Consider the following 18,206-nt stretch of genomic DNA (forward strand, 5'->3'; position numbering starts at 1 on the left):
TTGAGACTATCTACATTCTTTTTCTCAAGGTTTCTATCTTCTTATGGCTCCAATTGTGCTTCCATTGTCACTTGTCCTTTAACTTTGGCTTTCCTGCCTCCTTCTATGAGATTATATTAGGCTTACATTGATAATTAAGAATATTCTTCCCATAGCAAGATTCTTAATTGCTTTTACAAAATTTTTTTGCCATGTAAAGTAAAACATTCACTGGTGAGTATTAGGACATAGATCTCTTTGGTGGTCTATGTTTTGTTTACTTGATTTATAACTTGCTTTAATTGAAGTGTATCGATTTACCATGCTGTGTTAATTTTGCAGTATAGAAAGTGACTCAGTTATACATACACATTTTTAATATATCCTCTTCTGTTATTTTTATCGCTTGATACTGAATATACTTCTCTGTGCTGTACAGCAGGATCTTGTTTTTTATCCTTTCCATATATAATAGCTTAGCTAACCCCTACCCCACCTATCTTGAACACTCAAACTTCGTTCTCTATGTCCGTGAATCTGTTTCTGTCTCATACGTAGGTACACCTGTATCTCTATCTCTCTTTGGCCACAACATGAAGCTTGTGGACTGCATTTTTCTAGAAACTTCCATTTCTTTTAGGTTGTTGAATTTGTTCAAATTTAACTGTTCGTAGATTTCCTTATTTTTTCTTATACTTGTGTAATACTGGTCTTATGTCTCCTTTTTCATTTCTTATTTTGTTTATTTGAGTTCTCTCTTGTTTTCTTCAGCATTTTCAATATCTCCTTTTTGAAATTATTGTCTATTAGACTAAAGAGGTCTATTTCATTTTCCTTCTCAGGTGAATTTTCTTGGTCTTGTCTTTTAACTGGGCATGGTTCCTCTGCTTCTTAATTTTACTTATATTTCTCTTATTCTGGAAGTTTAGGAGAGACAATTATTTCCTGTGGTCTTGGAGGGCTGTTTATACATGGGAACATCCATGTGTAGATTGTGTGGGTTTAATATTTCTGGTGCAAGGGCTGTTTTTAGTACATATACCTGCCACCTCTTTCCTCAGCATGAGCTGGCCATTATTCCCTTATGGGGTTGTGCCCATGTGGTGTCTGATACCCAGTTTGGAGTTCTTGGTGGCAGTGGTGGCTCACGCGTGCCCCCAGAGCACTCGATGGGAGTAGAAGCAGCTCGTGACTCCACCTGGAGTCCGGGATGACAGTGGCAAAACAACCGCTCCAAAGTCGGGGTGAGCTTCAAACCCTGCACCGTCCCTACCAGCGGACAAACAGGCTGGGAAGCGTAGCGCAGTTGCAATGACCATCTGTGCGTCTCTCTCAATGTTCTAGCTGCTGCAAACTGGTTGCTACACTTTCCTTCAAGGCTCTGAGGTTCCCCATATCCCAGCTGATCTCCTTGCTATTGGGGGTACTTCCCAGGTTACAGGAAACTTTCCTCTTTCATAGCTCCCTCCCAAGTGTACAGGTCCCATCCTGATTCCTTTTTTTCTTCTCTTTTGTCTTACCTAGATACAGAGAGATTTTGTTGCCCTTTCAGATGTCTGAGATCCTCTGCCAGCGTTCAGTAGACATTCTGTGAGAATCATTCCACATGTAGATGTGTTTTTGATGTATTTGTGGGAAGAGGTGAGCTTCACATCCTAGCACTCAGCAATTTTGATGTTCCTCCTATGTCAGGGGGCTATTTTGTGTCTAAAGTTACATAAACCAGTTGCCATAACAAAAAATCTATATATGTGTCATTGTTACACACGAAGAATGACAAGGCAACTTATTGAAATTGAAAGAAATGCTCTTCAAACTGTTTGTAAAATTAAACTAGGTCAGTGACAGAAGAGGAAATAAAATAGTCACAAGTACTTAGAAATCAAACAACATGCTCTTCAAAAATCAACATGTCAAGGAAGAAATCACAAGAGAAATTAAAAAACACTTGGAGACAAATGAAAACATAAACACATACTATGAATACATATGAGATGCACAGAAAGCAGCCCTAATGGGAAATTTATAGCTGAAAATGCAGACATCGAAGAACTTTACACTGCAAGAAACTAGAGAAAGAAGAGTAAAGTAAACCCCAAACTGAAAGTTTGCAAATGAAAGAAAATAGCTGAGATTATTGAAGAGAAAAGTAAAATGTGAATAGTATAGCAGAGAAAATCCACAAGCCAAGAGGGGTTCTTCAAAAAGATCAACAGAATTAAGCAAATTTAGCTAGATTGCCTAAGGGAAAAATGCAGAGTGTGGCAACCCAAATAATTAAAATCAGAAATAAAAAACATACTAATAATGTCAAAGAAATAAAAGGGATTTTAAAACAGTTCTATGAATGATTAAACACCAAAAAAATTGGATAACATAGATAAATTGGACAAATTCTTGTAAGGACACAATACTGAAGCTGAATTATGAAGAAATAAAAAATTAGAGTAGACCTGTAACTAGCAATCAGATTCAATTAATAATAAAAAACCTCCCAACAAAGAAAGGCCCCAAATTACTTGTCTTCTCTAGTGAATGCTTCCAAACTTTTAAAGAAAACTAACAGTATTCTTCTTCAAACTCTTCAAAAAAGTCTTAAGAGGTGGGAGGACTTCTCAACTTTTTCAGAGTTCTATCGGCATTATCCAGATAGCACAGTGATATAAAGGCATAACAAGCAAGTACAGACCAATATCTCCCTTTTTCAAATTCTTTTCTCATTTAAGCTGCTGCATAATACTGAGCAGATTTTCATGTGCTATACAGTAGTTCTTCGTTAGTTATCCATTTTAGACACAACAGTCTGTATATGTCAGTCCCAAGCTCCCTATCTATCCCTCTCCCTAACCCTTCTGCCCTCATAACCATAAATTTATTCTCTAAGTCTGAAAGAAACATAAGGTTTATGTTTTGTAGTTCATTTGTCTCATATTTTATCCCACATATTAGTGTTATATTTCCCTTTCTCTCTCTGACTCACTTCACTCAGTATGACAATTTCTTGGGCCACTCATATTGCTTCAAATGGCATTTCATTCTTTTTAATGGATGAGTAATGATCCATTGCATATATGTACTAAGACTGTACAATGGAGGATAGACAGTCTCTTCAGTAAATGGTGCAGGGAAAACAGGATAGCTACATGTTAAAAAAAAAATGAAATTAGAACATTCTCTAATACCATAAACAAAAATAAACTCAAACTAGTTTAAAGACATAAATTTAATACCAGACACAATTAAACACAGAAAAACAAAAACAAAACATTCCTTGAATTAAAAGCAGCAATATTTTTTCCCATCCATCTCCAAGAAGTAAAAACAAAGATAAACAAATGAGACATAATCACTCTCAAAATCTTTTGTGCAGCAAAGAAACAATAAACAAAAAGAAAAGATAACCACATTTTGGAAGAAAATAATTGCACATAATGTGACCAACAAAGGATTAGAATCCAAAATTTACAGACAGGTCATACAGCTCAGTAACCAAACCAACCAAACAAACAACCCAAACAAAAAAATGGAGAAAAAACCCAAATAGACATTTCTCCAAAGAAGACATACAGATGACCGAAAAGCACATAAAAAGCTGCTCAACATTGCTAGAGAAATGCAAATCAAAACTACAATGAAATATCACCTCATACCAGTTAGAATGGCTATCATCAAAAAATCCATGAACAATAAATGCTGGAGAGGGTGTGGAGAGAAGGGAACCCTCCTACACTGCTGGTGGGAATGTAAATTGGTACAGCCACTGTGGAGAATAGTATGAAAGCTCCTTGAAAAACTAAAAATAGAGCTATCATATGATCCACTTCTGGGCATAAATCTGCAGAAAAACATGATCCAAAAGGTTATATGCACTCCAGTGTTCATAGTAGCACTATCCACAATAGCCAAGACATGGAAGTAATGTAAATCTCTATTGATAGAAGAATGGACCACAGACCAATAACTCACATGACTGTTGATGCAGCAATCCTCAAAAAAATGTTAGAAAATCCAATTCAATAACATATTAAAAGAATTATGCACCAGGACAAACTGGGATATATTGCTGGAATATAAAAATGGTTCAGCATATGAAAATATATGCACTGGTGCATTGCAGTCCATGGGGTCACAAAGAATCAGGCATGATGTGGCAACTAAACAGCAATATGAAAATCAAACCATATATTTTGCCACTTTAATAGACTAAAGAGAAAAAAATTGATGCTGAAAAAGCACTTCACAAAAGTTAACATTTTTTGTGATAAGAAATCAATAAACTAGGAATAGATGGAAAATTGCCCAATAAATGAAGTTGTATATGAAAAACCCACATTAACAGCCTCATTTATGGTGAAATTCTGAAAGCTTTCCCCCTAAAGTCAGGAACAAGGCATGCCCATTTTTGCCACTTCTAGTCAACACAATACTGGAAGTTCAGAGAAAAGCAATTAATTAAGTAATATGTATAAAAGGTATTCAAAATGGAAAGAAGTGAAATGATCTTGTTTGTGTGTGACATGATTTCCATGTAGCAATTCTAAAGATTCTGACATTAAAAACTGGTAAATCTAGCAAGTAAATTCAGCAAAGTTTTGAGATACAAAGTCAACACACAAAAATCAGGGTTTTTTTTTTCTACATACTGCTACTGCTAAGTAACTTCCGTCGTGTCTGACTCTGTGCAACCCCACAGACGGCAGCCCACCAGGCTTCCCTGTCCCTGGGATTCTCCTGGCAAGAACACTGGAGTGGGCTGCCATTTCCTTCTCCAATGCATGAAAGTGAAAAGTGAAAGTGAAGTTGCTCAGTCCTGTCCGACTCTTAGTGACCCCATGGACTGCAGCCCACCAGGCTCCTCTGTCCATGGGATTTTCCAGGCAAGAGTACTGGAGTGGGGTGCCATTGCCTTCTCCGTTTCTACATACTAGTGACAATGAATCCAAAAAAGAACTTATAATAGCTACATATTAGCTAAGTATAAAATACCTAGGAGTCAATTTCATAATGGAAATGAAAGACCTGCAGATCGCAAAGTACAAAAACGATATTGTACCTAGGAAATCCTAAAGATGGGAAAGGAGAAGGAAATGGCAGAAGGAAATGGAGAAGGAAATGGCAACCCACTCCAGTGTTCTTGCCTGGAGCATCCCAGGGATGGGGGAGCCTGGTGGGCTGCCTTCTCTGGGGTTGCACAAAGTCGGACACGACTGAAGCGACTTAGCAGCAGTAGCAGCAGCAGCAAAGATGTCACCAAAGGATGAAACTGGAGTCTATTATACAGAGTGAAGTAAGTCAGAAAGAAAAACACCAATATAGTATATTAGCATATATATATGGAGTTTAGAAAGATGGTAATGATGACCCTATATGTGAGATAGCAAAAGACACACAGATATAAAGAACAGACTTTTGCACTCTGTGGGAGAAGGTGAGGGTGGGATGATTTGGGAGAACAGCATTGAAACATGTATATTACTATATGTGAAATAGATGACCAGTCCAAGGTTGATGCATGAAACAGGGCACTCAAAGCCAGTGCACTGGGACAACCCTGAGGGATGGGATGCGGAGGGAGGTGGGAGGGGGGTACAGGATGGGGGACACATGTACACCCATGGCTGATTCATGTCAATGTATGGCAAAAACCACTACAATATTGTAAAGTAATCAGCCTCCAATTAAAATAAATAAATAAAAAAGTTTATAAAAAAAAAGTTTATAGACCACTGAGTCTCACCACCAAAGATTCCAATTTAATTAGACTTGGGTATATACTGAGCATGAGGATTTTAAAAGTACTTAGGTTGCTTCTACGTCTACAAGGTTGAGAACTTCTGATCTAAGTCAGATCTTTCATTCAAAGATGACCTGTGTGTATGCCATGATCCCTAAGTGATCAAGGACAAATGCCGAAGAACCTAAAGAGATCAGAGGTGTAAAGATATGAAAAGCCTACTGTAGCTATAGGCAACTTGTTTTCCCCATTATTTCTGATAATGATTCCTCACATATAGTCTCTCCTCACTATAGAGCTTAGCCTATTAAAATATTGTTTCTGATCCAAACTCACACTTGCATACTTTGCTTTTGGGGTGAAATCACTGCTCTATTTTCTGTCTTCTGTTCATCTTACTCAATACTCATCTGACTCAATACTGGTTAGTAAAATTCTCTTTGCCCTAAATGCTCAGCTGTTCCATTTATACTTCTCAAGCTCTTGGTGTACTAGCTTCTTTAATCACTCATGATCAACATATTACTGCTTTGTTTTGTTTGCATTTTATCCTTCAATAACTCTTTAATGAACTCACTGTAATAAATTCTCTTCATTAAAGTGAAAAAACAACAAACAAATGAATAAAAAGATGCCACCAGAAAACTAATAGAATTCATCAATGAATTTGGTAAAGTTGCAGGATATAAAATTAATACATAGAAATCTGTTACATTTCTATACAACAACAAAAGATCAGAAAGAAAAATGAAAGAAACCATCCCATTTACCATCACATCAGAAAAAATACAATACCAAAAAATCAACATTCTTAAGGAGATATAAGACATGTACTCTGAAAACTATAAGATGCTGTTGAAAGAAACCAAAGAAGGCACATGTCATTGAGTTGCTAATTTGTGTCCAATTCTTTGCAAACCCATGGACTGCAGCATGCCAAGCTCCCCTGTCCTTCACTCTCTCCCAGAGTTTTCTCAAATTCATGTCCATTGAGTCAGTGATGCTAACTATCTCATCTTCTTCTTTTGCCTTCAATCTTTCCCAGCATCAGGATCTAGGACTGGAGTTTCAGCTTCAGCATCAGTCCTTTTAATGAATATTCAGAGTTGATTTCCTTTAGGATTGACTGCTTTGATCTCCTTGCAGTCCAAGGGACTCTCAAGAGTCTTCTCCAGGACCGCAATTCAAAGCATCAGTTCTTCAGTGCTCAGCCTTCTTTATGGTCCAACTCTCACATCTGTGCATGACTAATGGAAAAGTCACAGCTTTGACTATCCAGATCTTTGTCAGCAAAATGATGCTTTTGGTTTTTAATATGCTGTCTTTTCTTCCAAAGAGCATATTTTAATTTCATGGTTGCTGTCACCATCCATGGTGACTTTGGAGCCCAAGAAAATAAAATCTATCACTGCTTCCACCTTTCTCCCATTGTGTTTGTCCTGAAGTGATGGGATCAGATGTCATGATCTTAGTTTTTTGAATTTAGAGTTTCAAGTCAGCTTTTTCACTCTCCTCTTTTACCCTCATCAAGAGGCTCTTTACTTCCTCTTCACTTTCTGCCATTAGAGTGCTATTATCTGCATATCTGAGGTTGTTGATATTTCTCCCAACAGTCTTGATTCCAGCTTGTGATTCATCCAGCCCAGCATTTCACATGATGTACTCTGCATACAAGTTAAATGAGCAGGGTGACAATATAGAGCCTTGACGTACTCCTTTCCCAATTTGGAACCAGTCTGTTGTTCCATGTTCAGTTCTAACTGTTGCTTCTGGAGATACATACAGGTTTCTCAGAGGACAATTAAGGTGTATTGTATTCCCATCCCTTTAAGAATTTTCCACAGTTTGTTGTGATCCACACAGTCAATGGCTTTAGGCTAGTCAATGAAACAGAAGTAGATGTTTTTCTGGAATTTCCTTGCTTTCTCTATGATCCAATGAATGCTAGCAATTTGATCTCTGGTTCTTCACATAAGGAAAGATATACCACATTCTCAGATTGGAAGGATGAATATTGTTTAAGTGACTATACTACCCTTAACCCCACCATAAGAGCCACTGGGCAGATGACCCACAAACTGCAGAACAATTATGCCAAATAAATTCTCACACTGTTAAGTTCTAGGACCCACAACAGATTTCCCAACCTGGGGATCTGGCAAAGGGACAGAGAATCCCCAGGGAATTTGACTTTGGAGGCCAGCAGGATTTGATTACAGAACTTCCACAGGACTGGGGAAACAGACTCTTGGAAGGCACAAACAAAACCTTGTGTGCACCAGAACCCAGGAGAAAGGAGCAGTGACCCCACAAGAGACTGATCCAGACTTGCCTGTGAGTGTAGAAGAGTTTCCAGCAAAGGTGTGAGTTGACAGTGGCCTGCTGCAGGGTCAGGGGCACTGAATACAACAGTGCCTGCAAAAGACCTTTTGAAGGAGGTCACCATTATCTTCATTACTCCCACCATAGTTTGGTCTCAGGTCAAATAACAGGGAGGGCACAGAAACAACAGAAAATTGGATTAAAGATTTACTGAGCATGGCCCCACCCATCAGAACAAGACCCAGTTTTTCCCCACAGTCAGTTCTCCCATCAGGAAGCTTCCATAAGGTTCTTATCTTTATCCTTCAGAGGGCAGACAGAATGAAAACCGAAATCACAGAAAACTAATCAAACTGATCACATGGACCATAGCTTTGTCTAACTCAGTGAAACTATGAGCCATGCCAGGTAGGGCCATCCAAGGTGGATGGGTCATGGTGGAGAGTTCTGACAAAATGTGGTCCACTGGAGAAGGGAATGACAAACCACTTCAGTATTCGTCCCTTGAGAACTTCATGAACAGTATGAAAAGGCAAAAAGATATGACACTGAAAGCTGAACTCCCCCAGTTGGTAGGTGCCCAATATTGCTACTGGAGAAGAGTGGAGAAATAACTCCAGAAAGAAGAGACAGAGCCAAAGCAAAAACAATGAACAGTTGTGGATGTGACTGGTGATGGAAGTAAAGTCTGATGCTATAAAGAACAATATTGCATAGGAACCTGGTATGTTAGGTCCACGAATCAAGGTAAATTGGAAGTGGTCATACAGGAGATTGCAAGAGTGAACATTGACATTTGAGGAACCAGTGAACTAAAATGGACTGGAATAGGTGAATCTAATTCAGATGATCATTATATCTACTACTGTGGGCAAGAATATCTTAGAAGAAATAGAGTAGCCCTCAGAGTAAACAAAAGAGTCCAAAATGCAGTACTTGGGTGCAATCTCAAAAAGGACAGAATGATCTCTGTTCATTCTCAAGGCAAGCCATTCAATATCACAGTAATCCAAGTCTATGTCCCAAACACTAATGCTAAAGGTCTGAATACAAAGCCACTAAGGTCTGAATACAAGACTTTCTAGAACTAACACCCCCAAAAGATGTCCTTGTCATCATGGGAGACTGGAATGCAAAAGTAGGAAGTCAAGAGATACCTGGAGTAACAGGCAAATTTGGCCTTGGAGTACAAAATGAAGAGGGCAAAGGCTAACAAAATTTTCCCAAGAGAATGCACTGGTCATAGCAAACACCCTCTTCCGACAACACAAGAGAAGACTCTACACACGGACATCACTAGATGGTCAATATTGAAATCAGATTGATTATATTATTTGCAGCCAAAGATGGAGAAGCTCTATACAGTCAGCAAAAATAAGACTGGGAGCCGACTGTGGCTTTCAGACTTAAATGGAAGAAAATAGGGAAAACCACTAGACCATTCAGGTATGACCTAAATCAAATCCCTTACAATTATACAGTGGAAGTGACAAATAGATTCCAGGGATAAGATCTGACAGGCAGAGTGCCTGAAGAATTATGGACAGAGTTTCATGACATTGTACAGGAAGCAGTGATCAAGACCATCCCCAAGAAAAAGAAATGAAATAAGGCAAAATGGTTGTCTGAGGAGGCCTTACAAATAGTTGAGAAAAGAAGAGAAGCTTAAGGCAAAGGAGAACAGGAAAGATATCCCATGTGAATGCAGAGTTCCAAAGAATATCAAGGAGAGATAAGAAAACCTTCCTTAGTGATCAATGCAAAGAAATAGAGGACAACGACAGAATGGGAAAGACTGTAGAGATCTTTTCAAGATCATTAGAGATACTAAGTTAACATTTCATGAAAAGATGGCCTCAATAAAGGATAGAAATGGTATGGACGTAACAGAAGCAGAAGATATTAAGAAGAGGTAGCAAGAATATACAGAAGAACTATACAAAAAAGATCTTCATGACCCAGATAAGCACGATGGTGTGATCATTCACCTAGAGCCAGACATCCTGGAATGTGAAGTCAAGTGGGCCTTAGGAAGCATCACTACAAACAAAGCTATTGGAGGTGATGAAATTCCAGTTGAGCTATTTCAAATCCTAAAAGATGATGCTGTGAAAGTGCTGCACTCAATATGCCAGCAAATTTGGAAAACTCAGCAGTGGCCACAGGCCTGGAAAAGATCAGTTTTCATTCCAATGTCAAAGAAAGGCAATGACAAAGAATGCTCGAACTACCACACAATTGCACTCATCTCACACGCTGCTGCTGCTGCTGCTAAGTCACTTCAGTCGTGTCCGACTCTGTGCGACCCCATAGATGGCAGCCAATCAGGCTCCCCCGTTCCTGGGATTCTCCAGGCAAGAACACTGGAGTAGGTTGCCATTTCCTTCTCCACATCTCACATGCTAGCAAAGTAATACTCAAAATTCTCCAAGCCAGGCTTCAATGGTACATGAACTGTGAACTTATAGATGTTCAAGTTGGATTTAGAAAAGGCAGAGTAACCAGAGATCAAATTGCCAATATCTGGTGGATCATCAAAAAGAAAAAGAGTTCCAGAAAAACATCTACTTCTGCTTTATTGACTATGTCAAGCCTTTTGACTGTGTGGATCACAATAAACTGTGGAAAATTCTGAAAGAGATGGGAATACCAGACCACCTTCCCTGCCTCATGAGAAATTTGTGTACAGGTCAAGAAGCAATAGTTAGACCTGAACATGGAACAACAGACTGGTTCCAAATTGAGAAAGGAGCACGTCAAGGCTGTATATTGTCACCCTGCTTATTTAACTTATATGCAGAGTACATCATGCAAAATGCCAGGCTGGATGAAGCACAAGCTGAAACCAAAATAGCTGGGAGAAATATCAATAACCTCAGATACGCAGATGACATCACCCTTAAGGCAAGAAGTGAAGAAGAACTAAAGAACCTCTTGATGAAAATGAAAGAGGAGAGTGAAAAAGTTGACTTAAAACTCAACATTCAAAAAACTAAAATCAGGGCTACTCATCCCATCACTTTAGGCAAATAGATAGGGAAACAATGGAAACAGTGACAGACTTTACTTTCTTGGGCTCCAAAATCACTGCAGATGGTGACTGCAGCCATGAAATTAAAAGGTGCTTGCTCCTTGGAAGAATAGCTATGACAAGCCTAGACAGCATATTAAAAAGCAGAGACATTACTTTACCAACAAAGGTCCATCCAGTCAAAGCTATGGTTTTTCCAGTGGTCACGTATGGATGTGAGAGTTGGACTATAAAGAAAGCTGAGTGAGGAAGAACTGATGCTTTTGAACTGTGGTGTGGGAGAAGACTCTTGAGAGTCCCTTAGACTGCAAGGAGATCAAAGCAGTCAATTCTAAAGGAAATCAGTCCTGAATATTCATTGGAAGGACTGATGCTGAAGCTGAGACTCCAATACTTTAGCCACCTGATGCAAAGAACTCACTGACTGGAAAGACCCTGATGCTGGGAAAGATTGAAAGCAGGAGGAGAAGGGGACAACAGAGGATAAAATGGATGGCATCACCAACTCAATGGATATGAGTTCATGCAAGCTCCAGGAGTTGGTGATGGACAGGGAAGCCTCGAATGCTGCAATCCATGGGGTTGGAAAGAGTTGGACATGACTGAGTGACTGAACTCACTGACTGACCCAAAGTAATTTATAGAGTTAATGCAATGTATTGCATTGTATATATGCAAGTGTATAGCACAAGGAACTCTGGCCAATGTTATATAGCAGTCTGGATGGGAGGAGAATTAGTGTGAGAATGGATACAAATATACATATGGCTAAGTCCCTATACTGTCTACCTGAAACTATCATAGTATTGCTAATTGAGTATATTCCAATACAACACAAAACGTTTACAAAAAGAATCTGGGTGATTGATTATGAATGTACAGCAAGTTATGAGTTGAATAGCCAGGAGTCACCATTGGGCCAATTATTTCACTACAGGTTCAAGCTATCCACTTGATTTCTCTGCCTCATTGACTATCCAATTTCTGAAGATACAGAGAAATACAAACACAATCCCTCTTATCTGAAATGTTGTATTAAACAAGCATGGGTTTCATTCCAGGGATGTAAATAAGAGGAGCAGGCTGCTTGGCCCCAAAACAAACCCTGGGTTCTTTTCTATTTCTTCCCTATTCCTTTGTAGTTCAACTTTGCAGAGTGTGAGCCGATAAACCCATGCACTCAGCACTACTTGTAACCAGTCATACCTCCCAAGGAGGGGACATACTATTACAGGGCAGGTCTTATGATATGCCAACAGCTTCAGATGATTTAGATTGTTAAGTCTGGAGAGAAAAAGTGAGCTTGGGGAAGTTGAACTGCTAAGACAAAAGTGGGAAGAAACGTGAGAGACCTTTGGAGGGAGAAATGGAGGGACAGGAAGAGGGAGAAGAGACTAGGGGTCAGAGGGGTGAGAGGAGCCAGGAGATCGCAAACAGTCGGCCAACTGTATGTCAGCAACTCTCCAATTACCTCTCTGGTCCAGGCATTTTTCCAGAACTCTGAACTTGCATGTCTAACTATCAACTTGTCATACTTTCTGGACAGAAATAAACATCTCACAGTTAACATGTCTAACACTGAGGTGAATTTCCCCCCTACCCTCTATATTTTAGCTGAGCCACAGTTTTTCTTTCAGATGCCCAGTTATCAAAACCTTGAAGTTTTCCCCTCCCATTCCAAGTCCCATGCATCAGAAAATCCTATTGCCTCCTCTTTAGCATGCATCCAGTATCTGACCGCTTTCTCTTATCTCTACTAGCTACTGTTCAGTGCAAGCCATTTTTACTTTTTTTGAATGAATGTTATGACTTCAAATGCTCTAGTTGCTTCTATCAACGTCCTGCATAGTCTCTGCTGTGGTGTGCTATGCTTCGTCGCTCAGTTGTGTCCAATTCTTTGTGACCCTATCGACTGTAGCCCGCCAGGTTCCTCTGTCCATGGGGATTCTCTAGGCAAGAATACTGGAGTGGGTTGCCATGCCATTCCAGGGGATCTTCCCAACCCGGGGATCTTCCCAACCTAGGTCTCTCTCATTGCAGGTGGATTCTTTACCTTCTGAGCCACCAGGGAAGCCTAAGAATACTGGAGTGGGTAGCCTATCCCTTATCCAGGGGATCTTCTGTCCCAGGAATTGAACCCGAGTCTCTTGCATTGTGGGTGGATTCTTCACCAGCTGAGCTATAGGAAAGCTCCCTGTGTCTATTCTCAATCAAATGCTCAAATAAATTAAAACTCATGTCAGATCAAGTCACTTCTCTCTTCAAAGCCGCAATGGCAATACTTTCACTCAGAGCAAAAGCCCAAATCCTTCAGCACAGGAGGATGATTCTACTCTCAGGGCCTCTGCACATGCTGCTCCCTGTCAGGAAGGCTCCTCCCTGAGATAACCACAATGCTTATCCCAGAACTTTCTTTCAAACTGCCCCATCTCTGTGATGCCCATGCAGAACTACCAGGTTTAAAATACATCCCACCCAACAAATTCTCCCAATTCAGTTATCCAATTATTTTTTGTTTTGTTTTCTTTTTAATTTTTTATTTTGTATTGGGGTACAGCCAATTAAAAAACAATGCTGTAATAGTTTCAGGTGAACAGTGAAGGGACTCAGCCATACATATGCATATATCATATATGCATATATATATCATATATGCATATGCATATATTCACCCCCAACCTACCCTCTCATACAGGCTGCCCCATAACATTGAGCAGAGTTCCATGTGCTATACAGCTGATTTTACATTTTAAGTACAGCAGACTGTACGTGTCCATCCCAAACTGTACCACTATCCCTTCCCCCCATTCTTCTTCCCACGACCGTAAGCTCATTGTTGAAGTCTGTGAGTATGTTTCTGTTTTGTAGTTCATTTGTATTATGTCTTTATGGATTCCACATATAAGGGATGTCATGATATTTCTCCTTCTCTGACTTACTTCATTCAGTATGATACTCTCTAGGTCCATCCATGTTGTTCCAAATGGCATTATTTCATTCTTTTTATGGCTGAGGACTATTTGACCATATATACATACCACATCTTTATCCGTTCCTCTGCTGATGGATGTTTAGCTTGCTTCCATGTCTTGGCTATTGTAAACAGTGCTGCAGTGAACACTGGGGTGCATATTTCTTTTCAGATCATGTCCAGGACTGGGATTGCAGGGTCATATGGTAGCTCATGTCTGGATATATGCCCAGGACTGGGATTGCAGGGTGGTAGCTCTGTTTTTAGTTTTCTAAGGAACCTCCATACTGTTCTCTGGGGCTTCCCAGGTGGCACAGTGGTAAAGGCCAATGCAAGAGACCCAAGAGACATGGGTTCAATATCTGGGTCGGGAAGATCCCATGAGTAGGGAATGGCAACCAACTCCTGTATTCTTGCCTGAAAAATTCCATGGACAGAGGAGCCTGGTGGGCTACAGTCCAAGAGTCACAAAGAGCCAGACATCACTGAGCAACTGAGTGAATACTGTTCTCTATAGCAGCGGTGCCAATTTACATTCCTACCAACCGTGCAGGAGGGTTCCCATCTCTCCACACTGGCTCCAGAATTTATTGTTTGTGGGTTTTTGATGGAAGCCGTTCACCAATATGAAGTGATATCTCACTTTAGTTTTGATTTGCATTTTGTTACATTGACATCTTTTCAAGTACCTATTGGCCAACTGTATATCTTCTTTGGAGAGATGTCTATTTAGGTCTTCTGCTAATTTTTTGAGTGGTTTTTTTGGCTTTGATTCTATTAAGTGTCATGAGCTGTTTGTAAATTTTGGAGACTAGCCCATTTTCAATCACATCATTTGCAAATATTTTCTCTCAATCTGTGGGTTGTCCTTCATTTTGTTTGTTGTTTCTTTATTATGCAAAAACTTTTGAGTTTAAGTAGGTCTCATTTGTTTATTTTTGTTTTTATTTCCATTCTGGGAGATAGATCAAAAAAGATATTGTTCTGATTTATGTCAAAGAGTTTTCCAATTATATTTTTCTCTAGGAGCTTTATAGTTTCAAGTCTCAAATTTAGGTCTTTAATGCATTTTGAGCTTATTTTTGGGTATGAAGTTAAAGAACAAACTAATTTCATTTTTTACATGTCAGCTACTCTTTCCTAACATGTAGCATTTTCTAATATTCTGTATTATTTGCTGAATTATAAGTTTATTGTTTATTGTCATTTCTTTCACTAAGATAAACATCAATGAGGGCAATTAGTTTGTCTCTTTGATTCAACAATTCACCCCAAGTTCCTTCCTGCCATATACTAAATATCAAAGTAATATATGTATGATATGTGAACTGCTCAGTATGACAACTTCCCAAGACAATGAGCTCTATTTTAAGCAGTTAATCTCCGTAGAAATTATGTCAGAAATTGAGTTTTCCATGTAAATAACTTGGTGAAAAAAAGGAACTTGCTTGTATGAGGAAGCAAAAAAAAGGGCCCAGGAGAAGAAAACCACAAACCCTCTACTCCACCCTTCCCCTTCATCAGACCCACTGGCAGAAGCCACAGAAGTATCTTGGGGTGGAAGAAGGGTCACAGTATCAAGAAGAGCAATGGTTAAACCCATGCGCTCTACTACCAGATGTCTTGAGTTCAAACCATATCAGGTAACACTGAGTGTTCTTGAACTTCTCCTTGCTCAGTTTTATTATCTGTAAGGTAGGGATGACAAGAGGATCCACCTTGGATATAATGATCACATGAGTTAGCAACCATGGGAATTTCCAACTGTGGCCCATGATGAATGTTTAAGAAAATGAATTGTTATTACTGGTTAGATGTCCTGAGGAATGGAAGCTTCAACTAGCATTAGGTGATATAGATAAAGTTACAGACAGGGATGTGGTTATAATTACAGATATAGATATGGATATACAGATCATATAGGCAAGAGTCTCTGAGTCCTTTTTAGCCTCCATTCCTCCTCACCCTTAACCAGCATGGAAGAGGGGACTCTAAGATAGCAATGCATAAAATTCTGCTCATTTACCAGGAGAAGTTTTCTTGTCTTAAGTAACAGTTTGGGTGAGAGAGGTTTATAGAGAAGTAGAAAGCAAAAACGTTTTTTGTTGTTGAAAGCAAAAACTCAATATATGTTTATATTGTTTCATATAGACTTAAAAATTAAAGAAGTCTTTTTGAAATCCCATGTGTCTGAAAAGACTTCCTCATACTCACACACACACACACACACACATAAATACATGCATCCACAAACATGTATTAGAGAATAGCCTGGCATTGTAGTATACAGGTTGTTTTGAGAATCAAATGAAATTACAATACCTGTTAAAGACTTAGTGCAAACTTCAACGCATGGGAACCATTCAACACATCATTGTCCAAAACTTGGGAGTACACAATGCAAGATTTGAATGCTTCTGTTCTCTTAGTAGCATGATGGGTGAAGACTAATCTATTGTTTATTTCTCAGTATCTTCTGATTTTTCTGCCATTAGGATTCTTTGAGAAGCTGAGATGCATGATATGATTAAAAGAATCAGCTTGAGCTGGACTCTCTAGATTTGAATCTCATGCTGCAATGCCTTAGGTCAGTTAATATCAGGCAAGTTACTCTCTGCCTCAATCTCCTCATCTGCAAATCAGGAGTAATGGTCATTTATCATATGGGATGTTGTGAGGATTATACAAGTTAATGCACATAAATTTGTCATTGCTGGTATTTGAAGCATCATCCATTTGGATACCTCTGCTAAGCAGCTGGAGGTGATGGATCCACAGAGAAAACACTCAAATCCCTGATTTCATGCTTTCAGATAATGCCCAGTCTTTGGCCTTCTGTGGCTGCCCTTGGTGGCACACCCATGTTTACATGGAAACTCTAAAAGTGCAGGGCAGTGGGGAGGTCCAGAGGGCAGGGAAAGGGATTCTATCCCAAGAAATGCTCACCTATGAATCCCAGCAGTAGAATCATTAGCAGGCAAGGAGGAGTGTGTAATGAGGAGGCAAGGATGGGCATCGTGGAGGCCTGAGGAATCTGCTCTGTCCAAATGTGTGAGCTGGGAGAACATGAACTTCTGTGCTCTGTGGAAAGGGAAGAAGCCCCACCCACTATGATAAAAGAGGAAGTGCCTACGATAGGATAAAATGGCTGTGAGATTGCAATATTTTTCTAGGTTCAAGACAGTTCCTGCTTCAGATGTGAAATAGAAATCAGGCAGAAAATGTAGCTAGTTACTCATCTTACATTTTCAGAGACTGAACAGGCCTAGCAGAAATAAAACTCTTGCCCCACCCAGGGCCTCTGTTGCCTCCACTGGGTTCCTCTCCATGTTTATAGTGATTCCCAGATGGGAGCCCCAGGCAAACTCACAGACCCCAAGAAGGATCTGTGGCTGGGGGCTGAGTTCCAAAGTCCCAATTCTAGGACCCTAGGTTGTAGCTGGATTTCAGTCTCATTCTGCACCTGCCTCAGTGAAGATCTACTGACTGACCTGGATAAAGGAAGGGGGCTCACCAGGGCCTTCTCAACTTTGGGATGGAACCAGATGTACTCTTGAAATGATTTCTTATTCCAACATTTTATCAGTGTAACTGGCAAAACTTAGCCCAAATGAACAGTGCAATGTGGACCTCACAACTATTCAGGCTATGGCCTGAATAAAAAAAAAAGGAATAATTTTCCACTTTACGGACAGGAAGTAGATTGCATGACCCAGAAATTACACTCTAAGGCATTTATTCCAGAGAAATGAAAATAGTGTCCATACAAAACCTGTGTACAAATGTTATAAAAGATTTACTTTGAAGCAGAAAAGTGGAAGAAATCAAAATATTTAAAAATAAGTGAACAACCTTTCCATATGAAGATATACTACTCAGCAAGCCAAAGGAATGAGCTATGTATGGGTGTGGCAATTATAAATCTCTTAAAGGCATTATGTTGAGTGAGCAAAACCAGTCTCAAAATATTAACTTTACTTGTATAACATTCCCCAAATTATATATATATAGAAAACAGAAAGGCATTTGCAAGAGTTTTAATTTGGTGGGGATATTTGTTATTTTAAAGGGCTAGCACATAGGAGCCTTGGTGCTTATGGAATATTCTGCATCTGACCATGCTAGTGGTTACACAAACATACACAAGACAGGATCAACATAAGCTAAAG

The 18,206-nt window shown here is 39.4% G+C and overlaps 1 protein-coding gene across 1 annotated transcript in view; it reads right to left on the reverse strand.

Annotated features, from left to right (window-relative positions):
* LOC102396916 (tyrosine-protein phosphatase non-receptor type substrate 1) overlaps positions 1 to 17,131 on the reverse strand; it is a 29,989-nt gene extending 12,858 nt beyond the window's left edge. The window contains exon 1 of the mRNA XM_006045429.2: positions 16,984 to 17,131. Within this exon, the coding sequence (XP_006045491.1) occupies positions 16,984 to 17,053 (70 nt within the window). The 5' untranslated portion in view covers positions 17,054 to 17,131. The remainder of the gene's footprint in view (positions 1 to 16,983) is intronic.
* Between the last annotated feature and the right edge of the window lie 1,075 nt (positions 17,132 to 18,206).

This window comes from Bubalus bubalis, chromosome 14 (assembly GCF_019923935.1).
Source record: "Bubalus bubalis isolate 160015118507 breed Murrah chromosome 14, NDDB_SH_1, whole genome shotgun sequence".
Lineage (NCBI taxonomy): Eukaryota > Metazoa > Chordata > Mammalia > Artiodactyla > Bovidae > Bubalus > Bubalus bubalis.